The sequence below is a fragment of the Acinonyx jubatus genome, chromosome A1, assembly GCF_027475565.1.
Source record: "Acinonyx jubatus isolate Ajub_Pintada_27869175 chromosome A1, VMU_Ajub_asm_v1.0, whole genome shotgun sequence".
Lineage (NCBI taxonomy): Eukaryota > Metazoa > Chordata > Mammalia > Carnivora > Felidae > Acinonyx > Acinonyx jubatus.
The window spans coordinates 13790698-13813582 of record NC_069380.1 but is presented as its reverse complement, the minus strand read 5'-3'; the positions used below and the strand labels follow the sequence as shown (position 1 = coordinate 13813582).

Here is a 22885-nt window from a genome sequence, read left to right as displayed (position 1 = left end):
ACTTAAGTCTGAATCCCAACCCTATCACACACTAGGTGTGTATACATCCCCAAGTTATTTACCTCTCATCTCGTATTACACACCTTACAGACAAAATAGTAAATAGAGAACTTTGAACAATACCTGGATCTTTAAAAGCAACACAAAATGGCAGCTGCTATTTTTACCGCATCCTTTCCTACTTAGTATTATACAAGTATTTTTCTGTAAGATATTTTTTCATAAATGTCACTCACAAAATATATACCATAAATTTTATGTAATGACATATGGTAGTGAACATCCAGATATCTGTAACATAGTTGCTAATGAGGCAAAACCTCATTGAAGAGAACCTAATCACCCAAACTGGAATTACTTAACATAAACATGGGAAAATGTTCCAGAACACTGCTAAACTCAACCAAATTAAGTTTATCTAATAGCTACAAGAGCAGAGACTTGCTATTTTCTAATAACATCTGAAAACTTCACCAATGTTAAGAATATAGCCATTTCCATTGAATTATGTAAGAATAACATATATATGGCAATACCTACTGCTCTCTCCAGTATCGCTATGTAACTAGTATTACTGATATTAATAGGTAATGACACAACATTCCATGAATTATGTTTCCTACTGTGTAACTTAAGAGAATGTTGCCACCTATACATTGGAGAAGTTTCCCTTCAAAATGAATAATCTAGGGGTGCCTGGGTGGCTCAGTCACTTGAGCGTCCAATTTCAGCTCAGGTCATCATCTCACAGTTCATGGGTTTAAGCCCCCCCATCAGGTACTGTGCTGACAGCTCAGAGCCTGGAACCTGCTTCGGATTCTGTGTGTGTCTCTATCCTCCTCTGGTCACACTCTATCTCTCTTTCTCTCTCTCAAAAATAAATAAAACATTTTTAAAAGTTTTCAAAAATAAAAATTAAAAATAATATGAATAATGCATATTAATAATAATATGAAGTAAAATTACTTCAAACTCTAATATCTACATTTCCAAACTTCTCTAGGAAAATATATATATAGAATCAATCCATTCTCTTACCACAGTTTTTTTTATAATTCCAAATGACTGGAAAAATAAAATTCATTATTTTGATATTCAAAGTCTTCAATAACTTGGTTTCAGCCAATCATAATCATCCTCATATCCCACCATAAACCACTCAGCCTACTCTGTATTCTACCATGAAGCCATGTCTGTTTATGGATTAATCCATAAACACACCCTATACGCCCTTGATTCTTTCCCTTTAATCATGCCCTCTTTCTCACATTCTATCATCATGTCCTGCTCACCGTCTGAAATTTACGTATTTTTCAAGAACCCTAAAAAACTTTTTCCTATGAAGAATTCCTAAAGTCTTTGTAGCTGAAATTAATTATCCTTTCACAAAACTTTAACAGCATTTACATTATATTTCCTTTCTGGTACACATATCAACTTTTAATTATAAACATTTAGGAATATAATTATTCTCATAAAGAGAGTATAAGTTTGATCATTTTTAATCCTCTAAAGCTTAGAACAATTCCTTGAATACAATAAATACGTAGTACACTGATGAAATTTACTCAATGGCATGGCCTGAAATCATTATTACCAACGCTTAACAAGCAAGATTATAAAGAAAAGATTATAGTCACAAACATGCCAACAAGTAGATCAGCACAGAAAATTTCACTGCATGAAGTGCAGTCAGTTGTTTCACACAGTGGATAATTATTTGTCCAATCAAATCTTTAAAAATGATAACGGCATATATAAAATTAGCAGAAATGCCAAGTATCAACGCTATACTAACCACCGTATTTCAAATATTAAATTAGAGAAACACTGGTACCAACCACTATCCAGGAGAAATTTTTAACACAATGATACCAAGAAACTACTTATATGAAATTAATCAATCATTTCCCAATATTAAGCAATTTCCTGTAACTCATTTTTCTAATATGAGTAAAAAGTTTTCAACATGCATGCAGTTGCACGGAAGAATAGATCTTGATAGGCTGGTAATTTTAAAAGTTAAACTGCAAAAGCAATCAATATTATATAATCATAAAAGATACACTTTGCAGACATGATTTGATTGGACATCTGTGTGAGCAATTATAATCTAGTAGAATAAAACTCCAAAATTTCTATACCACTACTGTCATTCGTTTGTACGACAGTTACTGAGCAGCTGAGGATGTGGAGATAAAGCTCTAACTGGGCTGACACTCCGTAGACTCAGACAACTGTGTGACCTCTACTACGCCTCTTCTGCTATTAGTTAACACCTACTTTCTGCTAGGGCTCGTGGAGCTTCACCCCATAAATGTACAACTCTACCCTGGGCAAAGATGAACAGGGAACCCTCACAGACTTCTGCCTCTACCCCAACAGCTTTGTCCTTTTCTGCACCCTGTTCCACATATTCTAGCTGTTTGAGCTGCCCTTAATTCTGATCTCAACCTCCTCAGCTCAGCTTACCTCCACCTCCTAGCGCCTCAATAAAAATGTTGGCCCCAGCCAGATACCAAAGATGAATATCCAGCTCATCTTAAATATATTTCTACCTGCAAGGATGTCAGGACTGTGCTATGTATATTGACAAGTGTCAAAGAAACGATAGTTTGCATAGTTTGCCCATTTTTATAGTTATTTACAGCAGTAGGGCACATTCACTACCAGTTACTCCAAAAATGGATAAAATCAGGTTGGATGTTTTCTGAAATTAATTAATTAAGCCAGCACTTATTTCTTTTTTATTTTAGCCATTCTGACTAAAAGTGTACAAAGGTATCTCATTGTGGTTTTGATTTGCATTTCCCTGATGATTAGTGATGTTAAGCATCTTTTCATGTGTCTGTTGGCTATATGTATAGTCTTCTTTGAGAAAATGTCTATTCAGGTCCTCTTTCCATTTTTTAATTCGATTGTTTGTTTTTTGGGAGTTGCATTGAGTGAATTCTTTATATATTTTGGATATTAACCTCTTATCAGATATATCATTTGTCAATATCTTCACTCATTCATTAGGTTGCCTTTTCATTTTGTTGGTGGTTTCCTTCCTTCCTTCCTTTCTATTTTGATATAGTCCTAATAGTTTACTTTTGCTTTTGTTTCCCTTGCCTTAGGAAACATATCTAGAAAAATGCTGCTAAGGCCAATGGGCAAAATAACTAGAGGGACTGGAAGATACAAGTTTCCATTTAGAGAATAAATAAGTCACAGGAAAAAAAGGCACAGCATTAATAACATAGTCAATGATACTGTAATAGTGATGTGTCGTGATGAATGGTAGTTACACTTGCACTGAATGTAGCGTAATGTAAAAACTTGTCAACTCACTATGTTGTACATCTAAAACGTATGTAACATTGGGCCACCTATAGTCAAATAAAAATTTAATTAATTAAGAAACTGTGTAATTGAATAGGTTTTAGACGATTGTTTTGCAAATTCTGCTCCTCATCTCCACAGGAAAAAAAATCAGCTAAAGAGTACCAATGGATCCAAAAAGGAACAACAACAACAACAACAACAACAAAACCAGCATTTTCAGTTGGATGAATTTATGAGAGGTAATCGAGAGAAGCAGATTATTCCCTACTAAAATAAATAAAACACACTTATTCCTAATGAATTTCAAAAAATCTTAAAAGTTTCATGAGCCTGACTGAATCAGTTTTCAAGCTATGTTCTCTATGAAGCATTTCTCAGTTCCTACAATCAGAATCCTTTTCCATGATCCCACTGGACTTACTGTTTTCAGATTGTATCAGGATTATAAATTCAATCAACTTCACTTTTTAGCTTTTTTGTAGGTCTTTCTCCCTTACTTGGTTATAAGTTACTTAAAGGTAATTGAGAGTTTTGCATGTTCCATAATGCCTATAATAGTGCTCCATGTATAGAAATGGCTTAACAAATGTTCTCTGAATTTTAAAGTTGTATGAGGAAATTCATCCAAATAGAATTGTTTTTCCTCTAGTCATTTCAAAGCTACTTCTATTTTTTAATGTTTATTTATTTATTTTGAGGGGTAGAGGAAGGAGGGGCAGAGAGACAGAGAATGAATCCCAAGCAGGCTCCAGGCTGTCAGCACAGAGACCACTGCGGGGCTCAATCCCACCAACCATGAGATCATGACCTGAGCGGAAATCAAGAATCAGACACTTAACCGACTGAGCCACCCAAGCACCACTAAAGTTACTTTTTAAATGACTTTTCTTTATCCAGGGAAAATTCAGAATTTAGAATAAAATTATCCATTCCTCTTTATTTAATATTTTGGCATTTTAATTTTTATTTTATTATTCTTTTTTTGAGAATATGCATACCCTTTATATTAAGATCATACTTTTAAGATTACAAATATACTATCCTATTTCTTCTTTGATTCTGCGTTTCTTTATGGATTCAATTCGGTCATTAAACTTTTGTTATCTACTATTGCTAAAACCTACCACTTTCCAGTTTTTGTCTATTTAAATATCTTTATTTGACTTTGTGCCCTTTTCCTTTACTTGCTACATGTATGAAAGAGTTGGTTGCTTTGAGAAACACAGCAAGCATTAAGTATGAATATGAAATCACCAATGTTCTTCGCCACAAACTGCACTTATAACCAGTAAATTCTTTTTTGAGCTGAAATTCTTGTACTAATAATTACTAATATAATTCATTCTTATAATCCTGTGATTTAAGTGAAAAGTCCTAAAAACACTAAAGATATCACTCTGGCCTCCTGGTTACTATCCCTTAAAAATAATGCTGAAATAGCTTATTAACTCTTACCGTTTTTTATAATCTTATCATGCTTAAGAACTCAGAATACCTGCTTTCTAAAAATAATGATTGAAATAAAATACTGAAAAATGGGTTACTAAATAGTAATTAGCTTTGGCATGTTGGCATTTTAACAATTCTGAAATGTATGTGCATTCTTCTGTCTGGAAAAAAAACCTTAACTTTCATTTTGTTTATATTGCTTCCAGTGAAATAAACAATGTTTAATATATTCTCTAGAAGTTATAAAATCTTTTTGGGAAATATCATATAAGAAGTCTAAAACAACCTATTCTTATTTGAAAAAAAAAATGTCCTTAATTTTTTTCAGTCCATGATGCAAATATCATAATTCCCTGCTTTGGCTTGTAGGAGCAAAACTACCTCACATTATAATTAACTAAATACAACATTTTTTAGTTTGTTTTTTTTTTTTAGTTATGATACAACTTAAGTGACTTAATAATTTTCTTATACTTACTCCATTTGGGTTATTTACATCACTTCCAACACTTCAAAATTACATATGAAAGTATAATAAGCATGCTTGTAAATATATATATCAGTATTTAGTAAATTATTCTTTGAAGGATTTCCAGAAGCAGAATTGTTACATAAAATGGTATGAGTAGCATGGGGATGAGAATGAGGAGTGACTGCCAATAGGCATGCACAGTGATAGAAATGTTCTAAACTTGGACGGCAGGGATGTCAATACAACTCTGTAAGTTGCTTAAAATAATTTACTTGTAAACTTAAAATGAGTGAATTGTACAGTATACAAATTACATTTCAATAAAGATGTTATATTTTTCAAAATGAAAAAAGAGGGTTATGGACATTTTCCAACCAGACATTGAGAGATGGAATGAGAGAGGAAAATACAACCCATACATATGGAAAATCTGCAGGCAATAGAAACTGCCAGTGAGAGCACACAGATGTTAGCTTTAACAGGAAAAGGCTCCAACGTAGCCATTAAAAATATGTTCAAAGAACTAAAAGAAAATAATAATTAGAGAAGTAAATGCAGGTATTATGATAATGTCATATTAAATAGATAACATCAAATAAGACAGAAATACTATAAAAACAATCCAAATGGAAATTCTGGAGTTGAAAGTGTAACTGACCTGAAAACTTTTCTAGAGGTCAACAAAAGATTTGAACAAAGCAGAGGACAGAATTAGCAAACATGAAAATAATAAAGATTATGTAATCCAAAAACCAGAGAGAAAAATGAGTGAAGAAAATGGAGCCTCAGAGAATTATGGGAAACATGTACCAACATCTGCAGAATGGGATGGCTGAAGTAGAGAAGAAAAAGAGAAAAATATTTAAAAATTTGATGGCTGAGAACTTGCCAAATTTTTGGAAAACACCAATTTACATATTCAGCCCATGAACTCAAAGAAAAATGAAAGCAAAGAAGTATACAGACAGGAAAATCATAGTAAAAATGCTGAAAACCAAAGACACGGAGACAATCTTAAAGCAGCATGAGAAAAATGACTCTTCACCTAAAAAGAACACCAGTAAGTTCAAGAGTTGACTTCTCATCTAAAAAAATGGGAGGCCATGGGGCACCTGGACAGCTCAGTCGGTTAAGCGTCTAACTTTGGCTCAGGTCATGATCTCGCAGTTCGTGAATTTGAACCCCACATGGAGTTGTCTGCTGTCAGCACAGAACCCACATAGGATCTTCTGTCCTCTTCTCTCTCTGTACCTCATCCACTCTCTCTCAAAAACAAACACTTAAAAATAATAATAATAATACATGAATAAATGGAGGCCAGAACATGGTGAAATACAATATTCAAAGTGCTCAAAGAAAATCTTTCAACCAAGAATTTATATCCAGGAAAGCCATCTGAAAACAAAATGAAATACATTCAAAAAACATAAAAACTGAGACAATTTGTTGCTATCTGACCTACCCTACAAGAAATAACAAAGGAAGTCCTTCAAACAAAAAGAAACCCAAAAACTAACTTGAATACACACACACACACACACACACACACACACACACACACACACAGTGACAAATATAAAGATAAGCAAAGTAAATCAAACATGTATACTCAAGTCATCGAAAAAGAAAACCAAAGCAAGAAAACAGAACACTAAACAGTATATGAAAAATTTCTTGAAATACAAAAAGATGCAAAACTGCATACTGAAAGTGCACACCATTCATCTGAGAAATCAACTCCAAATGACCAAAACATTTCTACCAAAATTACTACATACAAAAGAAATCCTTTGAACATATAGGCAAAAAGAACAAGTGCCTGATAACAGAAAGGATATCAGACTGCCATCAGACTTTGAACAAAATATTTAAAGCCAGAAGAAAATTAGTAACATATTTAATATGTTCAAAGAAAGGACAGTCAAGGATTTTATAACCAGGCAAATGCCTATCAAGTGTAAAAACCCCTAACAAACTAACAATGAAACACAGCCCTCAAGAAGTATTACTCCCATGATTCCCTTCTAGAGAAATACACTAAACAATGAGCTTCAGATACCCAAAATACATCAATACAAGGAATGGGATGAAACTAAAATATGTAAGTACTTACAAGATTACAACTAAGTAAGAATTTTAAAAATTGAGAATAGTATATAATAACTATGTATACTCACAATGTAGATCGTACCATGTATTAGTCAGCTAGGACTGCCACAACAAAGTACCAAAGTCTGGGTAGTTTAAACAATAGAAATTTATTTTCTCACAATTCTGGAGGTTAGAAGCCTAAAAATCAAAGTGTCAGCATAGTTGGTTCCTTCTGAAACTTCTCTCCTACTCTTGGTAGATGACCACATCTCCTCCTTGTATCTTCATATGGTTTTCCCTCTGTGCATGTGTGTATCTTACTTTCTTCTTACAAGGACACCATTCATATTAGATCAAGGCCCACCCTAACAGCCTCAGTCAAGCTTAGTTACCTCTTTAAAGACCCTATCTCCAAATATAGTCACATTCTGAGCTACTGGGAGTTAAGACTCCAACATATAAATTTGGGGGAAACACAGTTCGGCACATAACACATCTAAAAGTATATAAAAAATGGCAATGAAAATGAAGAGAGCATACACAAAAAAATTAACGGTTTTCAGTAATAACATCATTAGAGTAGTATCAGTAGTGTTGTTCAGAGACTACTGTATGCGTAATTACAGACTTTCCTCTGTGCACATGACAACTAGTATTGTCAATAAAGAAGAAGGAGATATAGATTTAATTTAGGGAAGATCAAGTTAAAACACAACAAGCCATTAATTTCACACTAGTAGAAATTAAGGATTCTTGGAATAATGGCTGATTCCAGGACTTAAGCAACAAAATGTTCAAGATGAGTCTGAAGCACTGTCTTGGGAAATAGCAAGGAAGCTATCAAAGACTACAGAGTCAGGTCAAGAGACTAAAGGACCAACTAGAACTCATCACTCAAAGGTAGGACAATTTGAATTTCAAAAAGGAGAATAACTGCTATAGATCGAAACACTTCAAATACATTTAAATCCATGAGTTTACAATGAAATTTTAAACCGAACCAAAGATCTTCAAATAATAAGGAAATGGCATTAAGTCACCCATTTTCCCTCAATGACCCTTAGGAAGCATTATTTGACTGAGCTGGTGGAGGAAAAACTTGTTAGCATATACAAAATGTTCATTAACTGGGTAAAAACCTTGTAGGAATTTTTAATTTAAGACCAGAGAGTAAAAATTATCTGAACGTGGATAATAAAATGTCTTGCTGAAAGCATTATATTTGAGGGGTGGGGCAGAACTTTGGAAAAATGGAACACTTGTCTCACCACTCAATGAAATTCTATTATGATAAATATAGTATATCTTTAAATAATACACCTAATATTTTAAAGCAAATATAGCTAAACAAATATGATCACAAGCAGTGTATTTTCCAAAAGATTCACCTTAAAACTACTTACACATACATTCTATTACTCAAAACACTTCTTATATGTATAAGATTTTTTAAAAACATTTTCAGGGGCACCTGGGTGGCTCAGTCGGTTAAGCGTCCGACTTCGGCTCAGGTCATGATCTCACACTCCAGAAGTTCAAGCCCCACAGTCAGGCTCTGTGCTGACAGCTCAGAGCCTGGAGCCTGTTTCAGATTCTGTGTCTCCCTCTCTCTCTGACCCTCCCCCATTCATGCTCTGTCTCTCTCTGTCTCAAAATAAACGAAAGTTAAAAAAATAATAAAAAAATAAAAAAACATTTTCAAAATCTACAGCATTTTTAAAGACCTTTATTAAGTGGTGCTTGCAGTCTGTTGACTTTTTGGAAAAAAATCAAATAGTAAACATTTATTACAAATTAAAAATGAGGGTGTTAAAAATCTCAACTTTTCCAGATATGAAACAATTAAAAAACCTTTTTAAGTGTACTGAGGAAAATCAGTCTTAAAAAAGAGAGGGGGAGAGAGGGGGGGGGGGGGAGAGAGAGAGAGAGAGAGAGAGAGAGAGATCTTTAGGTAAATATATCAGAAACTCCAGTCTGCACAGATAATGCAAAGAGCTTTAGCTATCTGGTAAATGGACAAAAAGCAAGCGTTTGAGATCTTCAGCTCCAACCTTCTGTTATTTCTTACTGTTGAAACTTCATGTTCATTTCCCTTGTTGGCTAACTAAACCAGATGACGGGATGATGGTAGAGATGGTAAGACTGCATTTACTCCACCCTACCCTGCACAGCCTTGGTAGAGGACTAATTCTCCACTGGGGGGTTGGCTGCTTTGTCTCTTTGCCATCTTGTGGTTTAGGGTTTTCTGGGCTTCTGTCTGTGTTGTGGTAATTGAGGTTGCAATAGTACAGATGTGGGGGTGGCTACTGACCCTGGGTCTCACCTCCTTGATTTTCCTTATCTCCTTCACTGCCATCCTCTTTAGGTTGCCTTTGGCAAGGAAAGTTCCTGTGGAATGGTCATTTATAACCCCGATGCATATTCTGTCTCACTGGTCTACCTTGCTCTCCTGAACCCTTGTTGTCAGCACCTTCCATCACTTCTCCCCACACAGGAAAGTTGGAATACTGTGTTCAACACCCGTGGCGTCTCCACATGTAGCAAATAAAGTGGACACTGTGACTTGCAGGAGGGCCTGGCCTTTTGGAGCCCTCCTGGATCCCACATTCTTTTCCCCATTCTCGCTATTCTGGAAATCCCACTGGTAATTGTGTGGATGACCCCTGTAATGTGGATAGTGTCTATAATTTAGCAGGTTAGTCTGCTTCATGTTTACTGCCTTGCACTGGAACTCTACCAGGGCCTGTAACATATGCTACCTCTGCACGCGTTTTTGTCCTTTCAACAATATCAAACTCAACAGCCTCTCCATCTTCCACACTGCAAAGGTGTTTCCTGGGGTTATTCTTCTTTATGGCAGTCTGGTATACAAATACATATTCCCTGCTGTCATCCCTGTTGATTAAACCATATCTGCTTCTTACATTGAACAATTTACTGTTCTCCAAATCTTCCTTGTGATGAACTTGACCCTTCAGGTACTGCCAATATGAGGCCACCCTGGCTGCCGCTTACTTCAAGGCTGGATCTCGGCCTCACTACTCAAGGTTAAAGTGACTGCGGCCAGGAGCAGCACCAGGCCCCTGGTGAGGGGGTGAGGGGGAAGGTGGACAGAACTGTTCAAGGCTTTCTGGGATCCACTCTCCAATTCCAGTACTGATCAAACTCTATAACATTTTAAATTACATTTTTGAAGGAAAACAGTCATCCTCAAGGGATGGATCTAATTTTTGGGAAAAAGAAAATAAACTTGAAGCCATGTTTGATGAATTAACAGGTGTCACAAAACCATCTTTTATTAAAAATATAGCATAGTTCTAAGTAATGAGAACTATTTTTTTGTGTCACTTAAAAACTGACCCTTTAAAAGTAATTCCAAAAGAATTGCAACTAATTTGAAAAATGTTATCATACTTTGAGTATGTTCATATCATCCAAAGATACTAAAATAAAAAATCATTTAAAGTATGACAATTTGAAAATAAAGCTTCACCATTTTGCAGAGAAAGTTTACATGCCCCTATTCATATGCACTTAAGTATATACTACTCAGAGGTTTTTCTTTCCATAAAATTTTTACATACAAATATATTTAACATAAATAAATGTATAAAATAGTAAAAACAAATAATTATGAAACCAGAAAAAAATCAACTACATATAAACAGCTCTTCAAAAGGAAAAAAATGATGGAAACTGAGTGATGGAATATTACAAAGGAAGAGATAAAGTCTTCGTATGCAATGCACTAGAATAATACACACAGAACTAAACTATACTTTCAACCACAAATTAATGCTTCTCTTTCAATTCTGAAAAAACACTACTGTCTTCATTAAGTGAAAGATTTTTTTCTCTCATTTTAACTAATTTTAAATTGTGATAATCAAGATCACCCCTGACCTCCATACTGCTAAATCCCATTGCCATTTCTCAGTCCTGAATTTACTCAACCTGTCAGCATCATTTGACAATTATTCACCTCCTCTTCCTTTAAAATGTCCAGGACACCATACCCTCCTGCTTTTTCCTTACTCTCTTGCTCTCCTCCTAATTTTCCCTTGTTGGGTCCTTCTCACCTCCATAACCTGCAAACATTGGCTTTTCCAAGGACTCATTCCTCATTCATCTTTTATCTCTGAACTCACTTCATTGATTCCTAAATCCAGTCTCATAGCTTTAAATCCTGTATATACCCTACCAATGCCAAATTTCTATCTCCAGTCTAGACTTCCCCCCCACAATTCAGGCATACAACATTTCTCCATTAGATGTCTAACTGGCATCTCAAACTTCCCATGTCCAAAACCAAATTCTTGACCTTACTCCCCAAAATTTAGTCTTTTCAAATCTACCCTAGCTCAGTAAATAAAAAGCCCATCAATTCAGTTGTTCAGGCTAATATACATTGGGTCACCTTTGAATCTTCTCTTGTACCTTTAATCCACATTCACAGGGACAGAAAATCCTACTGGCTTTACCTCCAAAATATGTGTAAAAGCTGACCTCTTAGAGTATTATTTTAGGTATGCTTTATCAAAAATCCAACCAAGTTCCATTACTTCTATTGATATCAGCCTTATCTAAACTCTCTCTGAGTCACAGGGAAACACAATCACAGTGTTCTGTAATCTCTCAAATAAGATCCTACTAAGTGGCCTTTACACCGGCTTTCCCATGTGGCCTGAAAGCTCTTCCCCAAATATCCACCTGGCTGGCATCAACTTCACCTCCTTGAAGTTTTTAGTGAAATCCCCTTAATCACTCTATTAAAACTGTAGTCCAGAATTTTCTCTGTTTTTTACATGCTTTATTTTTCCCATAGCACTTACCGCCATCAAGCACACTATGTATTTTTATTTTGTTTTGTTTTCTGTCTCCTCCCATGATAATGTATATCCTCTTTACCTCCAATAAAGGCAGGGGTTTTTTTGTCTGTTTTGTTCACTGTCTTATCCCTAGCACCTAGAACGCCTAGAATAACAGTGCCAATAAATAATATTTAGTAACAAATATTTTTAAAAAGAATGGATGACTCAGTGAATGCTTCTTATTCATATCTCATTCACCTTGTCTTCATTAGCTTGCATTAATTTATTTTTCCTTACTACTGAGTATATGTTGAATATATGTTATCTTTCATTAAATACTGAATACTTACATGTCAAGAAAAGTGACTGAATTTGTTAATTTCATTTTGGCTACTGAATTTCAGTCAATATTCTTAAATCCCACAGACACTTTGTAAAATATGAAAAGTTTACAATTATATCCCCTCCCAGAACCTTCCATTAGAGCTGTCATATATATTAAATGTATGTATATTATAAACCAAAAAAATTCAGTGTAATATTTTTTACTTTAATCGGTGGTATGTTTTAAAGAAAATAAAAGATATTTTATCCATACATTTATCATTCATTCATATTCTTCATTATTTCATTCTTAATGATCCAAGTTTTTTTCTTCAGTCTACAGAGTACATCTGGTACAAACAAATTGTCTTAATTTCCATCTATTTGACTCAAAGATTTTCACTAGGTGAAGAATTCTGGGTTGACAGGTTCTGCTTCAGCTCTACGGTTTCCCCAATTGCTGAAGGAAAGTGTGCAGTTATGTCTAGCTTTTCTCTACTTGCTTTCAATAACTATTTTTTCCTTTTGTTTTACTATAATATGCCTACTCTGGTTCTCTTCGAATTTACTTTCCTTGGAGTTTACATAGTTCCTTTAATCTATAAATGTCCGTTGTTTTGTTTTGCTTTGTTTTTAACCAAATTTGCAAAGTTTTTTTTTTTATAAATATTCCTTCAAATATTTTTTTTTCCTGGCACTTTCTCTGCATATTAGACTTCATTTCTTAAATTTTTTTTTCAACGTTTATTTATTTTTGGGACAGAGAGAGACAGAGCATGAACGGGGGAGGGGCAGAGAGAGAGGGAGACACAGAATCAGAAACAGGCTCCAGGCTCTGAGCCATCAGCCCAGAGCCTGACGCGGGGCTCGAACTCACGGACCGCGAGATCGTGACCTGGCTGAAGTCAGACGCTTAACCGACTGCACCATCCAGGCGCCCCTAGACTTCAAAACCACCCCATGCATCTTATGGTTTTGTTCTTTCCCCCTTAATCTCTTCTTTCTTTTCTAATGGTTCTGTCAATCTACGTGCAAGTTTATTTATTTCTCTACCATATCCATTCTGCTAACACTAAACCCATACAGTGGATTTTTATTTCCAGATATATTTTTCAATTCTAAAATTTCCACTTTTTGTGGATAATAATTCCCATTTTTCAGTTCATTACAAGCAATTTTGTTTAATTTCACTAGTTACAATAGCTCCTTAAAAGTCCTCATGTAATAATTCCATGATCCTGGGTTATCTCGGAGTTGGCATGTCCTGGACAATAAGTCACATTTTCCTGGCTTTTCATAGGATGAGTAATTTTGGCTTATATGATGGACATGGTGAAAATTATTCTACGGAGATTATGTTGTTTTGAAAAGTATTGATGTTTTTGTTTTGTGGGGTCATTTCTTCTATCAAACTATTACAGACTGTCATACCTCCTATGTGTGGTGCCTCAGGTCTCAGCTCTGTTCTTGAAGACTTATTTACAGTCTATTATCAGTTTATCATGATCATCATGGCTTCAGGAATGGGGTAGAGATTTAGGGTGAGTTTTTTTAAATATAGAATTCAGATCCTTTTCTGGCTGTCTCCTTTCTTGAGCTGGCCATTAACCTCCATGTGGTACTGACTGGCCAAGTGCTTTTCACCTTATTTTCTGGCCAAAAAAGTTTTTCTATCAGAGTAAAAAATTGGCAACTCAGCCCATGCTGGACCACTTGCTTCATGTTTTGACACCTCTCTAAATCTTGGCTCTTTAGAACCCTCACATAGTTGTTTTCTGTATTATGTGCAGAGTGTTAAGTGGTGATTGTGGGAATACCACTGCTAGGAACTTGCCTATCCAAGCAGGTATCAGAAACCCTCCAAAGTGATCTTTAATTTTGGAGGCTGTTTTATACATTTTCTCTTATCAGTTATGCCTTTGTCATAATAAACTGATAAAAATCATTATTTTCTTGAATGGAGGACATAAGCAAAACTTAATATTGTAATATTTAGCAAGGGAGATAAATTGCTTGCCACAAGAGATTATATGATAGTGATAATTAGGAAATGTCCAATAACAATTGGAAAATATCAAAACTGTTGAAATGTTGTGTAAGTTTATGTCAAAAAGTCACTGTATGTATGACTTCACAATTGTGTACACACTGAATAACCCCATCAAATGGAGCTGTATGATAAACTTAACTCACGGTAAATGTTTCTAGACTAGACAAAATTACAGTGAGATATTCTTTTTTACAAATCCAAAACCTAATGGTTTATTTAGTTAAAAAAATCTTTTTAATGTTTATTTGTTTTTGAAGGAGAGAGAGAGAGCACACGCAGGGGAGGGGCAGAGTGAGGGAGACACAGAATCTGAAATGGGCTCCAAGCTCTGAGCTGTCAGCACAGAGTCTGACATGGGGCTTGAATTTACCAATTGCAAGATCATGACCTGAGCCAAAGGCAGACACTTAACCAACTGAGCCACTCAGGCTCCCCTATTTATTTATGTTTAAAGTTTCTTTATTTATTTTTGAGAGGGAGAAAGGAAGGGACAGAGAGAGAGGAGAGAGAGAATCCCAATCAGGCTCTGCACTGTCAGTGCAGAGCCCAGTGAAGGGATCGAATTCACGAACCATGAGACCACGGTATGGCCTGAGCAAGTCAAGAAGTCAGACACATAAATGACTGAGCCATCCAGGCACCCCTGAACCTAACGATTTATTTAATTGACTAGTAATACCCTCCTTTATTAATCATTTACCTAAAATAACTAAGTGTAAAATATTCATAGACAAGCTATATTGCTCAAAACCAGACATTTCACAGAAAGAAAATTACCGAATACCCTAATGACCAAGAAGTCAAAATCACATGGGATAGGCTACAGAGTATATATAGTTTGAGAGCATTATTTTGGGGGGAATTAATTTATTTTATTTCAGGGCCCAGATGCTGACATGCTATCTACATTAAGCTCAGAATCGCAGACAATATTGTCTGACCATTATACTTACAGGAAGCTCTATATAACACAGATCGATGAATATAAATACATTATTCTATAACAATAATTTAAGCTTCATTTGTGATTTACACCAAATGTCAACTAATTATTATATCCTAAACACCTTAAAAACTCCACTGCAACTCTTTACCCCTTCACTCATAGGAAGTGACTTTGCCTCCTACTTTACCCAAGAAAATTGAGACTGCTATGTGAACCACTTCAGCTTTTTTCCCCAGTGATAACACAATCTGATCTTCATTTGCATTCTTTCCCCTCTCCCTTCATTCTCTGAATTTCTAGGAAAAAAATTTCATTGTCAAAAATTTTTACAGATGTTTGTCCTAATAGTGATTCTATTTTTAATATTTACAAATTGAGAAAATACATACACACCCATTGATTTACAGTCTACTTCCTTTAATATAAACAAGGGGCTCAGTGGGCTATACCCATAAACTGGGAACTTTCAAAACTTAATAAAATTATTATTATTTTTTTAAACGTTTATTTATTTTTGAGACACAGAGAGACAGAGCATGAACGGGGGAGGGTCAGAGAGAGAGGGAGACACAGAATCCGAAGAAGGCTCCAGGCTCCGAGCTGTCAGCACAGAGCCTGACGCGGGGATAGAACTCACGGACCGCGAGATCATGACCTGAGCCGAAGTCGGCCGCTTAACCGACTGAGCCACCCAGGCGCCCCGAATTATTTTTCATGTAACACCCAAAATTTAGAGGTATTTTCTTTTAAAAGTTCTGACTTTGATATAGGTACTCTATTGTCTATGTTAGGATGCTAGGACTACATTCTTATATAACATGAGTACTTGTGTATAGAACATGGCAACACAGGATTACTACTCATTTTCACTTTTGTTATAAAAGAATGTGATGAGCAAAAGCCATATGACAAACAACTAAGTTCGCAAAGTGATTCAAGACAATGTTTGCTCCTTTCCAAAGGGGAGAATTACATAACTTGTTAATATTTAGTCCTTTTCCTTTTTCCTACCAAGAAGCTCCATCAATTCTAAAATGTCATTATAGCAATCATATTGGGTTTAAAATTTGCATACCTGTGGTTTTTAAAATTTTCTACCTTTATTTATATATCATTGGTTTGATTCACCTAATATCATATTCTGGCAGTGCCTGAAGAAAGCCACATCAAATATTTTACAGACCAAGGGAAAGAAACAAAAGGAGGCAGGATGTATGTTAATCCAAAAATCTGAATTACAGAAACATTATCATGCAAAGCCAACACATGGCAGAACTAGGACCCAAAACCCAACAAAAGAACCAATGAAAGAAATAGTGCTGTTACAAGCACAAATTCACTTCAGAGACAGGAAAATAAATAAACTGATATGGACAAAAGACGGTAGCAAGAATTACCACCCTGACATCAAAATGACAGCATCATTCTCATAATTTAGGATTATTTTAAAATCACTGGGAACAGAAATAGTTTAGTACCCCCTTTTCATAATACAATCTTTACACTGATTACTTAAACACTATGTTTAAAACAAACAGCTCTTCCATGCAAGACATGTACTTCTTCAGAATTATTAAAAATACTTTGACTTACAATGCATACTTTTCTCTCAGCTCCAAACAGTTTGGGATGTCACAGTTACTAATGTGATTTACATAAAACTCATATATTTTCCTAGCCAGGTGTACTGCATATTAAAAACTAATTAATGTATGTGAATGTGATATCTTGCCTAAATAAGTCTTCATTTTGGGAGTTAAAAAACAGGAAGAATGTGATAAACCATATTTAATAATGACTTTGCAAAATTCAGATACTTGCTACTATACTGACCCTCCTCACCTACTGTAAAGGACCAGCAAAAGTAAAAACTAAAACTGAATAATTTCAGCCATGTGTAATAATTGACACCATTTTCCTTCTAAATCTTTGTTCTTTCCAAGTTACCTCTATTTTGAATATACCAGTCATTTGTTCATTTCATATTTCAAAATTTGAGATTTCAAATACCACATGCTAAGCAACACAGTTTTATAAAATTTATTATTTCAGAGTTATGTCAACAAAAGCCATGACTTCAACATAACAAAAAACATTCTTTAGAATTTTAAAAGTTCATGAGGAAAAAAATCCAAAAGAGAAAAAGCACCTTTGAAGCAAAATGAAACTTGTACTAACAACTAAATTCCAAAGAACAAAGATGACTTTTAAAGCACACTGAAGAAAGACTATCACTGTATATTATACTGTATCACATTTCACATAGAATTCACATAAAACTTTCCTTAGAATGCATAAGATCGTTATTACTACCTTATATCCAGGTCCTAACTGATGAATTGCAAATATCTGCGCAGGGTTGAGTGCTTCACTGAATACATACACGGCACCAAGTTGACCACAAAACACCCTATTTGCATCAGCCGTTTCTGAAGATCCGAGAAAGCACTTGTCATAGCTCTATTTTTAAAAAGTCATAAAAAAAATCAATGTATTATTTTGTAATGATAAAATATTTAAGGATGCCTGCCTTCACTTTCATGTATACCTTCAAGTATAACAATAATAACAGAAAAAAGCATCACTTAAGACTTCGGGAATATTTACATAATAAAAGCCAGCTAAAGATTTTCCAAAAAAGTAAATCAGTTAAGTATTTCGTATCTATGGAAAAGTAAAACAAACAGTAACCATCTACTCAATAATCACTGAACCACTTTGCAAATGTTATACTTAAATGTAAAAGGGCTTAAAATTCTACTTTGAAAAGTAAAACTAATTTTAAAACTCACATGCTCTAACAACAGTCCATTTATAGAGAGAGATTCACCTGAATCAGAGAATGACTACTCCAAATTTTAACCATAAACACATAAGGCTTAATTTTAGAAACTACCTAATTTCTCCACCAGGGATATATATTCCTCTATTTCTCCACACAAAGCAAGGACACAATGAAAATCCCTTCCCTCTCTTCCATAAGTAGGCATTATGCAGAACCAAATAAATAATTATCACCAAAGTCTGCTGGCTAAAGCAGATGGTACAGTGCTCTCCATCTGCAGAGTTCAAGACCTAAGAAGCCATATTTAAGACCCTTCCCATCTCTATTTCTCTAAATGTCACCTAATGCTAGGCCCCAGTTTCTTTTGCCCATTCTCAAAGTTATTCCACATCTTAGTGCTGATAAGCACAGCATTGCATATGTATGGAATCCCTTTGGTGCCTCAATAGAATAACAAAATATTTCTGAATGAATTATAAAGACAGAAACTCTTCATCAAATACCCAATCTGTAATTAAAACTATAGGAACTTAAGAGTTTACTGCACAATGTATGGGTATGTAAGTGTTACGGCCCAGGCCTCTCCATTTCTTGGTGTACTATTGCAAATAATTCAAAAATCAAAATCCTTCCTTCCTTCTCTTCTTCCTTCCTTCCTTCCCTCTGTCTTTTTTTCTTTTTTCTTTTCTTTTCATTTCTTTCATTCTAAATATAACTAGATGTAGTGACAGCCAACAAGGTCATTGGGGTTACCTTCACACTCTATAATAAAAAGTCTCCCCTCCGGAGGGCAGAGATAAAGTAGAATTTCATCTGTGCATTCTAATTCTGACAAAGTCATTCTCAAAAATTTACTGACTATGGCCCACCTTGAGTCTCTAGGGCAAAAAAGCAAACTTGTCCTATAAATGAACAGATAGTAAAGATTTTAAACTTTTCCAGCCACATGTGGTTTCTGTCACATAATCTTTCTTGATTTTTTGTTTGTATCTTAAAAAAAGAAAAACCTTTAAAAATAAAAAATAAAAAACAAGATGCTCAGCTCTTAGGTCATGTGAAAACAGTTCAAGGTTCAGATGTCTGTAAGGAGTACTCTTCCAACCCTTGACCCTGGGAAAATATGGACTACAGACACAGTACTATTTAAAATAATACAAGTGAGAACAAGAAGAGACCCCTGCCCTTAAGGAAATTAAAGTCTGCAGAGATGTAGACAACACTGAGCAGTGAATTTTGTTAGAGAAAGGCCAAGTTTTTATAAAACCAGGTATGCTGGAATGATTGTGTATTATTGGGTTTGAAGGTAAAACATCAGGCATTTGAAAACATCTTTTACTTTGGTTCTAACAGGCCGGGATAATGACAAAGGAAAGCCCAGAACAGAGCTTTTAAGGATTTAACTCAAGATATGCTCCCTCCAGAATACAACTGTATTACCTCCTTCACTGCTAACATGCTAGCTAAAACTCGTATTACCTGCTTGTTATTATCACAGTAAGTCATTCAATTGATCTCCTGGCTTCTGCCATTTTTTCCCTTTAGAATATTCTCAATACTGCAGACTGATGGACATTTTTAAAATATGAGCCTGGGGGCACCTGGGTGGCTCGGTCAGTTAAGCATCTGACTTCGGCTCAGGTCATGATCTCCCAGTCCCTGAGTCTGAGCCCCGCGTCGGGCGCTCAGACCTGACAGCTCAGAGCCTGGAGCCTGTTTCAGATTCTGTGTCTCCCTCTCTCTGACCCTCCCCCATTCATGCTCTTGTCTCTCTCTGTCTCAAAAATAAATAAACGTTAAAAAAATTAAAAAAATAAATATGAGCCTGCATCATGCCACTTGTCTGCTGAAACCCTTCCTAAGATTTTTATGCTGGCTAAGATGGGAAAGCCCAGGTATTATGTTTGTGTATGACGCCTGCATGATTTCACCCTCTATGGTCTGTCTAAACCTTACCTCTCAACATTGTTCTGTCCATTCCTCCCTCTGTTCTAGGCAAACTGGCTGCTTATTTGTTCAATTAACTTTCCGTTCTGCCTCAAAGGCTCTGCACTCACTGCTTTCAGTGAATGGGATATTTCTCCGAAATATCCACATGACTTGCTCCCTAAACTCTTCTAAGATCATCTCTGTACCATCTGGCTTCCCCCTTCCCTACACCTATACTCTCTATACCTATTCCCACTTAATATTTCTCCACAGCATTTATCACTATTTCTGTAGTAAATAATAGTGACTACACATTATACTGATTCACTGTGTGTAAGGTCTTCCTTTCACATCCAAATAAGGTGTAAGACCTTTTTGTTTTTAATGCTTGAAATTCTAGAAAGAATAGAATATTGCATGGATGTTTTGACCTAATACTTAATAATTTATTTGAGCAATTTCCCTTTTTTCATCACTAATCATCTAGTTTAGCAACTTAATTATACTAAATTTAAGAACTAAAAATTCATTTAACTGAATAAAACTTTCAGAAGTACTACTATTAAGTTTCTACCAAACTATTATAAAATTCATGAATGTCATGAATAGTGATAGATCACACACTCAAATACATTAAAGCACAGATTAAAAAAACAAAAAACAAAAAACTTACATCATTTGTGTTAACATGCCAAGCCATATCACCATAGGATACCAGCTGTCCATTAACATAACACCGAATTTCACTGTTCCTCCATCGATTATAAATGTGGACAATGCTGATCATGTACCACTTAAATAAAAAAAAAAAAAGATCTTGATATGTAATGTTTAGTTATTACCTAAAGAGCAATCATAACATTCACAACACACTTTAAGAATGCTTGAAAGAATACTAACAATTACGCATTACCAAGTTCCCCCTCATACTTCTCACTTTGCAGATGAAAGAAGTGACTCATAAAGAATAAATCTGTGATGGAGACAGACCTAGAATACCTCGAACTGTGGAATTACACTCCTTCTACTATACCAAGATGCAAATATTATGGAAATACAATTGTATTTGGTTTACTCATTTAATAACATTTGTATTGTACCATTTATTTGTATTTGTATTGTTTCAAGTCTGACCAGTAAGACCATAGGTCCAGCTCTCCTGAAATTCATGGTGTAGTGAAAGAGACACAGATTAGACAAGTAAATAAATATAAAATGACAAATAATGATTACTGTGAAGGAAAAAAAAAAAACAGCATAAACTGAGAAAGATTAACCTTGATTCTATTTCGGATTGCATGGTCAGGAAAGATAAGTCAAAGGAACAACACTTTAACATTTACTTTTTTAAAAGTTTTTTAAAAGTTTTATTTATTTATTTATTTGTTTGTTTGTTTGTTTTGAGAGAGAGAGAGAGAGAGAGAGAGAGAGAGAGAGAAAGCGAGCGTGCACGCAGGAGCAGGAAAGGGGCAGAGAGAGAAAGAATTCCAAGTGGGCTCTGTGCTAGCAGCACAGAGCGATGCAGGGCTTGAATTCATGAACTGTGAGATCATGACTTGAGCCAAAAGTCAAGAGTCGGACGTTTAACCAACTGAGCCACCCCGGCACCCCCCAACATTTTAACATTTATAATAAGATTAGGTGGTTTCAATTCCACAACTCAGATTTATTAGGTCCAAGAAAAATTATGTATCTTTTAACTTAATAATGTGTGAATATTCATTAAGAATCGAGGAATAACTTTGTATTAAGTTCTAAGTTTATAATTCCTAGGGCCAACCAAAAGCATTTCAAGTATATATTTTGATATGGAATGACTTAAATTCTGCAATGATTTGTGGATCCAACCCTTACTCTCTTTGAAACTTAACAATTTAAGGCCAAGAATACAGAAATATAATTCTAAGATATAAAAAAATGCAAATGATTTATAGACACTTGAACAAGTATGCCTTCAGTGTTTAAGAAGAAAAAAATTAGACTTCGTTTCCCCCACAAAAACATAAAAATTTATAATACAAACTTTGTTTCCCAGATTACTTAAAAGCACTACTCAATTATTTCATAATACTATATTTTGAAAAACATAAAGCTATAATAATTCTCAGCCACGAAAATATCAGCTATTTCAAGGTGTCTGAAGTACTTTGAACAAAATTCAATTTCATTCATTTCAAGTTAGAAAATAAAAATAGTGCACTAAACAACTCATGGAAGACATAACACAAAGAACACTGTTCCTCAATTATAAAAATAAAATGTCAGGTCAAACTAATCCCTAAACACATGTCTTTTTTAAAGTTGTTTCAGTCTAGGTAATCTTTAACTATTGCAAAAGGAATCTTCTACTGGATCAGAAAGCAACATTTATGTTAGTCTTGATTAAAAGCAGAAGAAAATCTTTAAAGTCAGTCATTTAGCCATTCATATTTCTAAATATTACAAAATTATCAAGAAGAAGCCATAAAAGTTGAGCTTCATATAAATTTAAGAAAAATCTTATCGAAGTTTACATGCATAAAAATTCAAATTTACTTGTATTACCCTCATTGAGTTTGAAAATTTTCCACCAGAATGCCATCTAGGTAACACAGGAAATATAACCTTTATTATTTTGGAATAAAATTATTAAAATTTTTAAATTTCTAACTATCAACAATAGTCAAATTATGGAAAGAGCCCAAATGTGTGCCATATATATATA

The 22885-nt window shown here is 34.8% G+C and overlaps 1 protein-coding gene and 1 pseudogene across 10 annotated transcripts in view; both read right to left on the bottom strand.

Annotated features, from left to right (window-relative positions):
- The window catches only part of NBEA (neurobeachin), a 676718-nt gene that overhangs the window by 555957 nt on the left and 97876 nt on the right, over positions 1–22885 (bottom strand). For all 10 annotated transcript variants that reach the window (XM_053214308.1, XM_053214315.1, XM_053214324.1 and 7 more), the window contains exons 7-8: positions 20855–20974; positions 17784–17930 (exon numbers count right to left, since the gene is read on the bottom strand). In XM_053214308.1, coding sequence (XP_053070283.1) covers positions 17784–17930; positions 20855–20974 — 267 coding nt within the window. The remainder of the gene's footprint in view (positions 1–17783; positions 17931–20854; positions 20975–22885) is intronic.
- Positions 7488–12177, bottom strand: LOC106973813 (Y-box-binding protein 1-like; annotated as a pseudogene).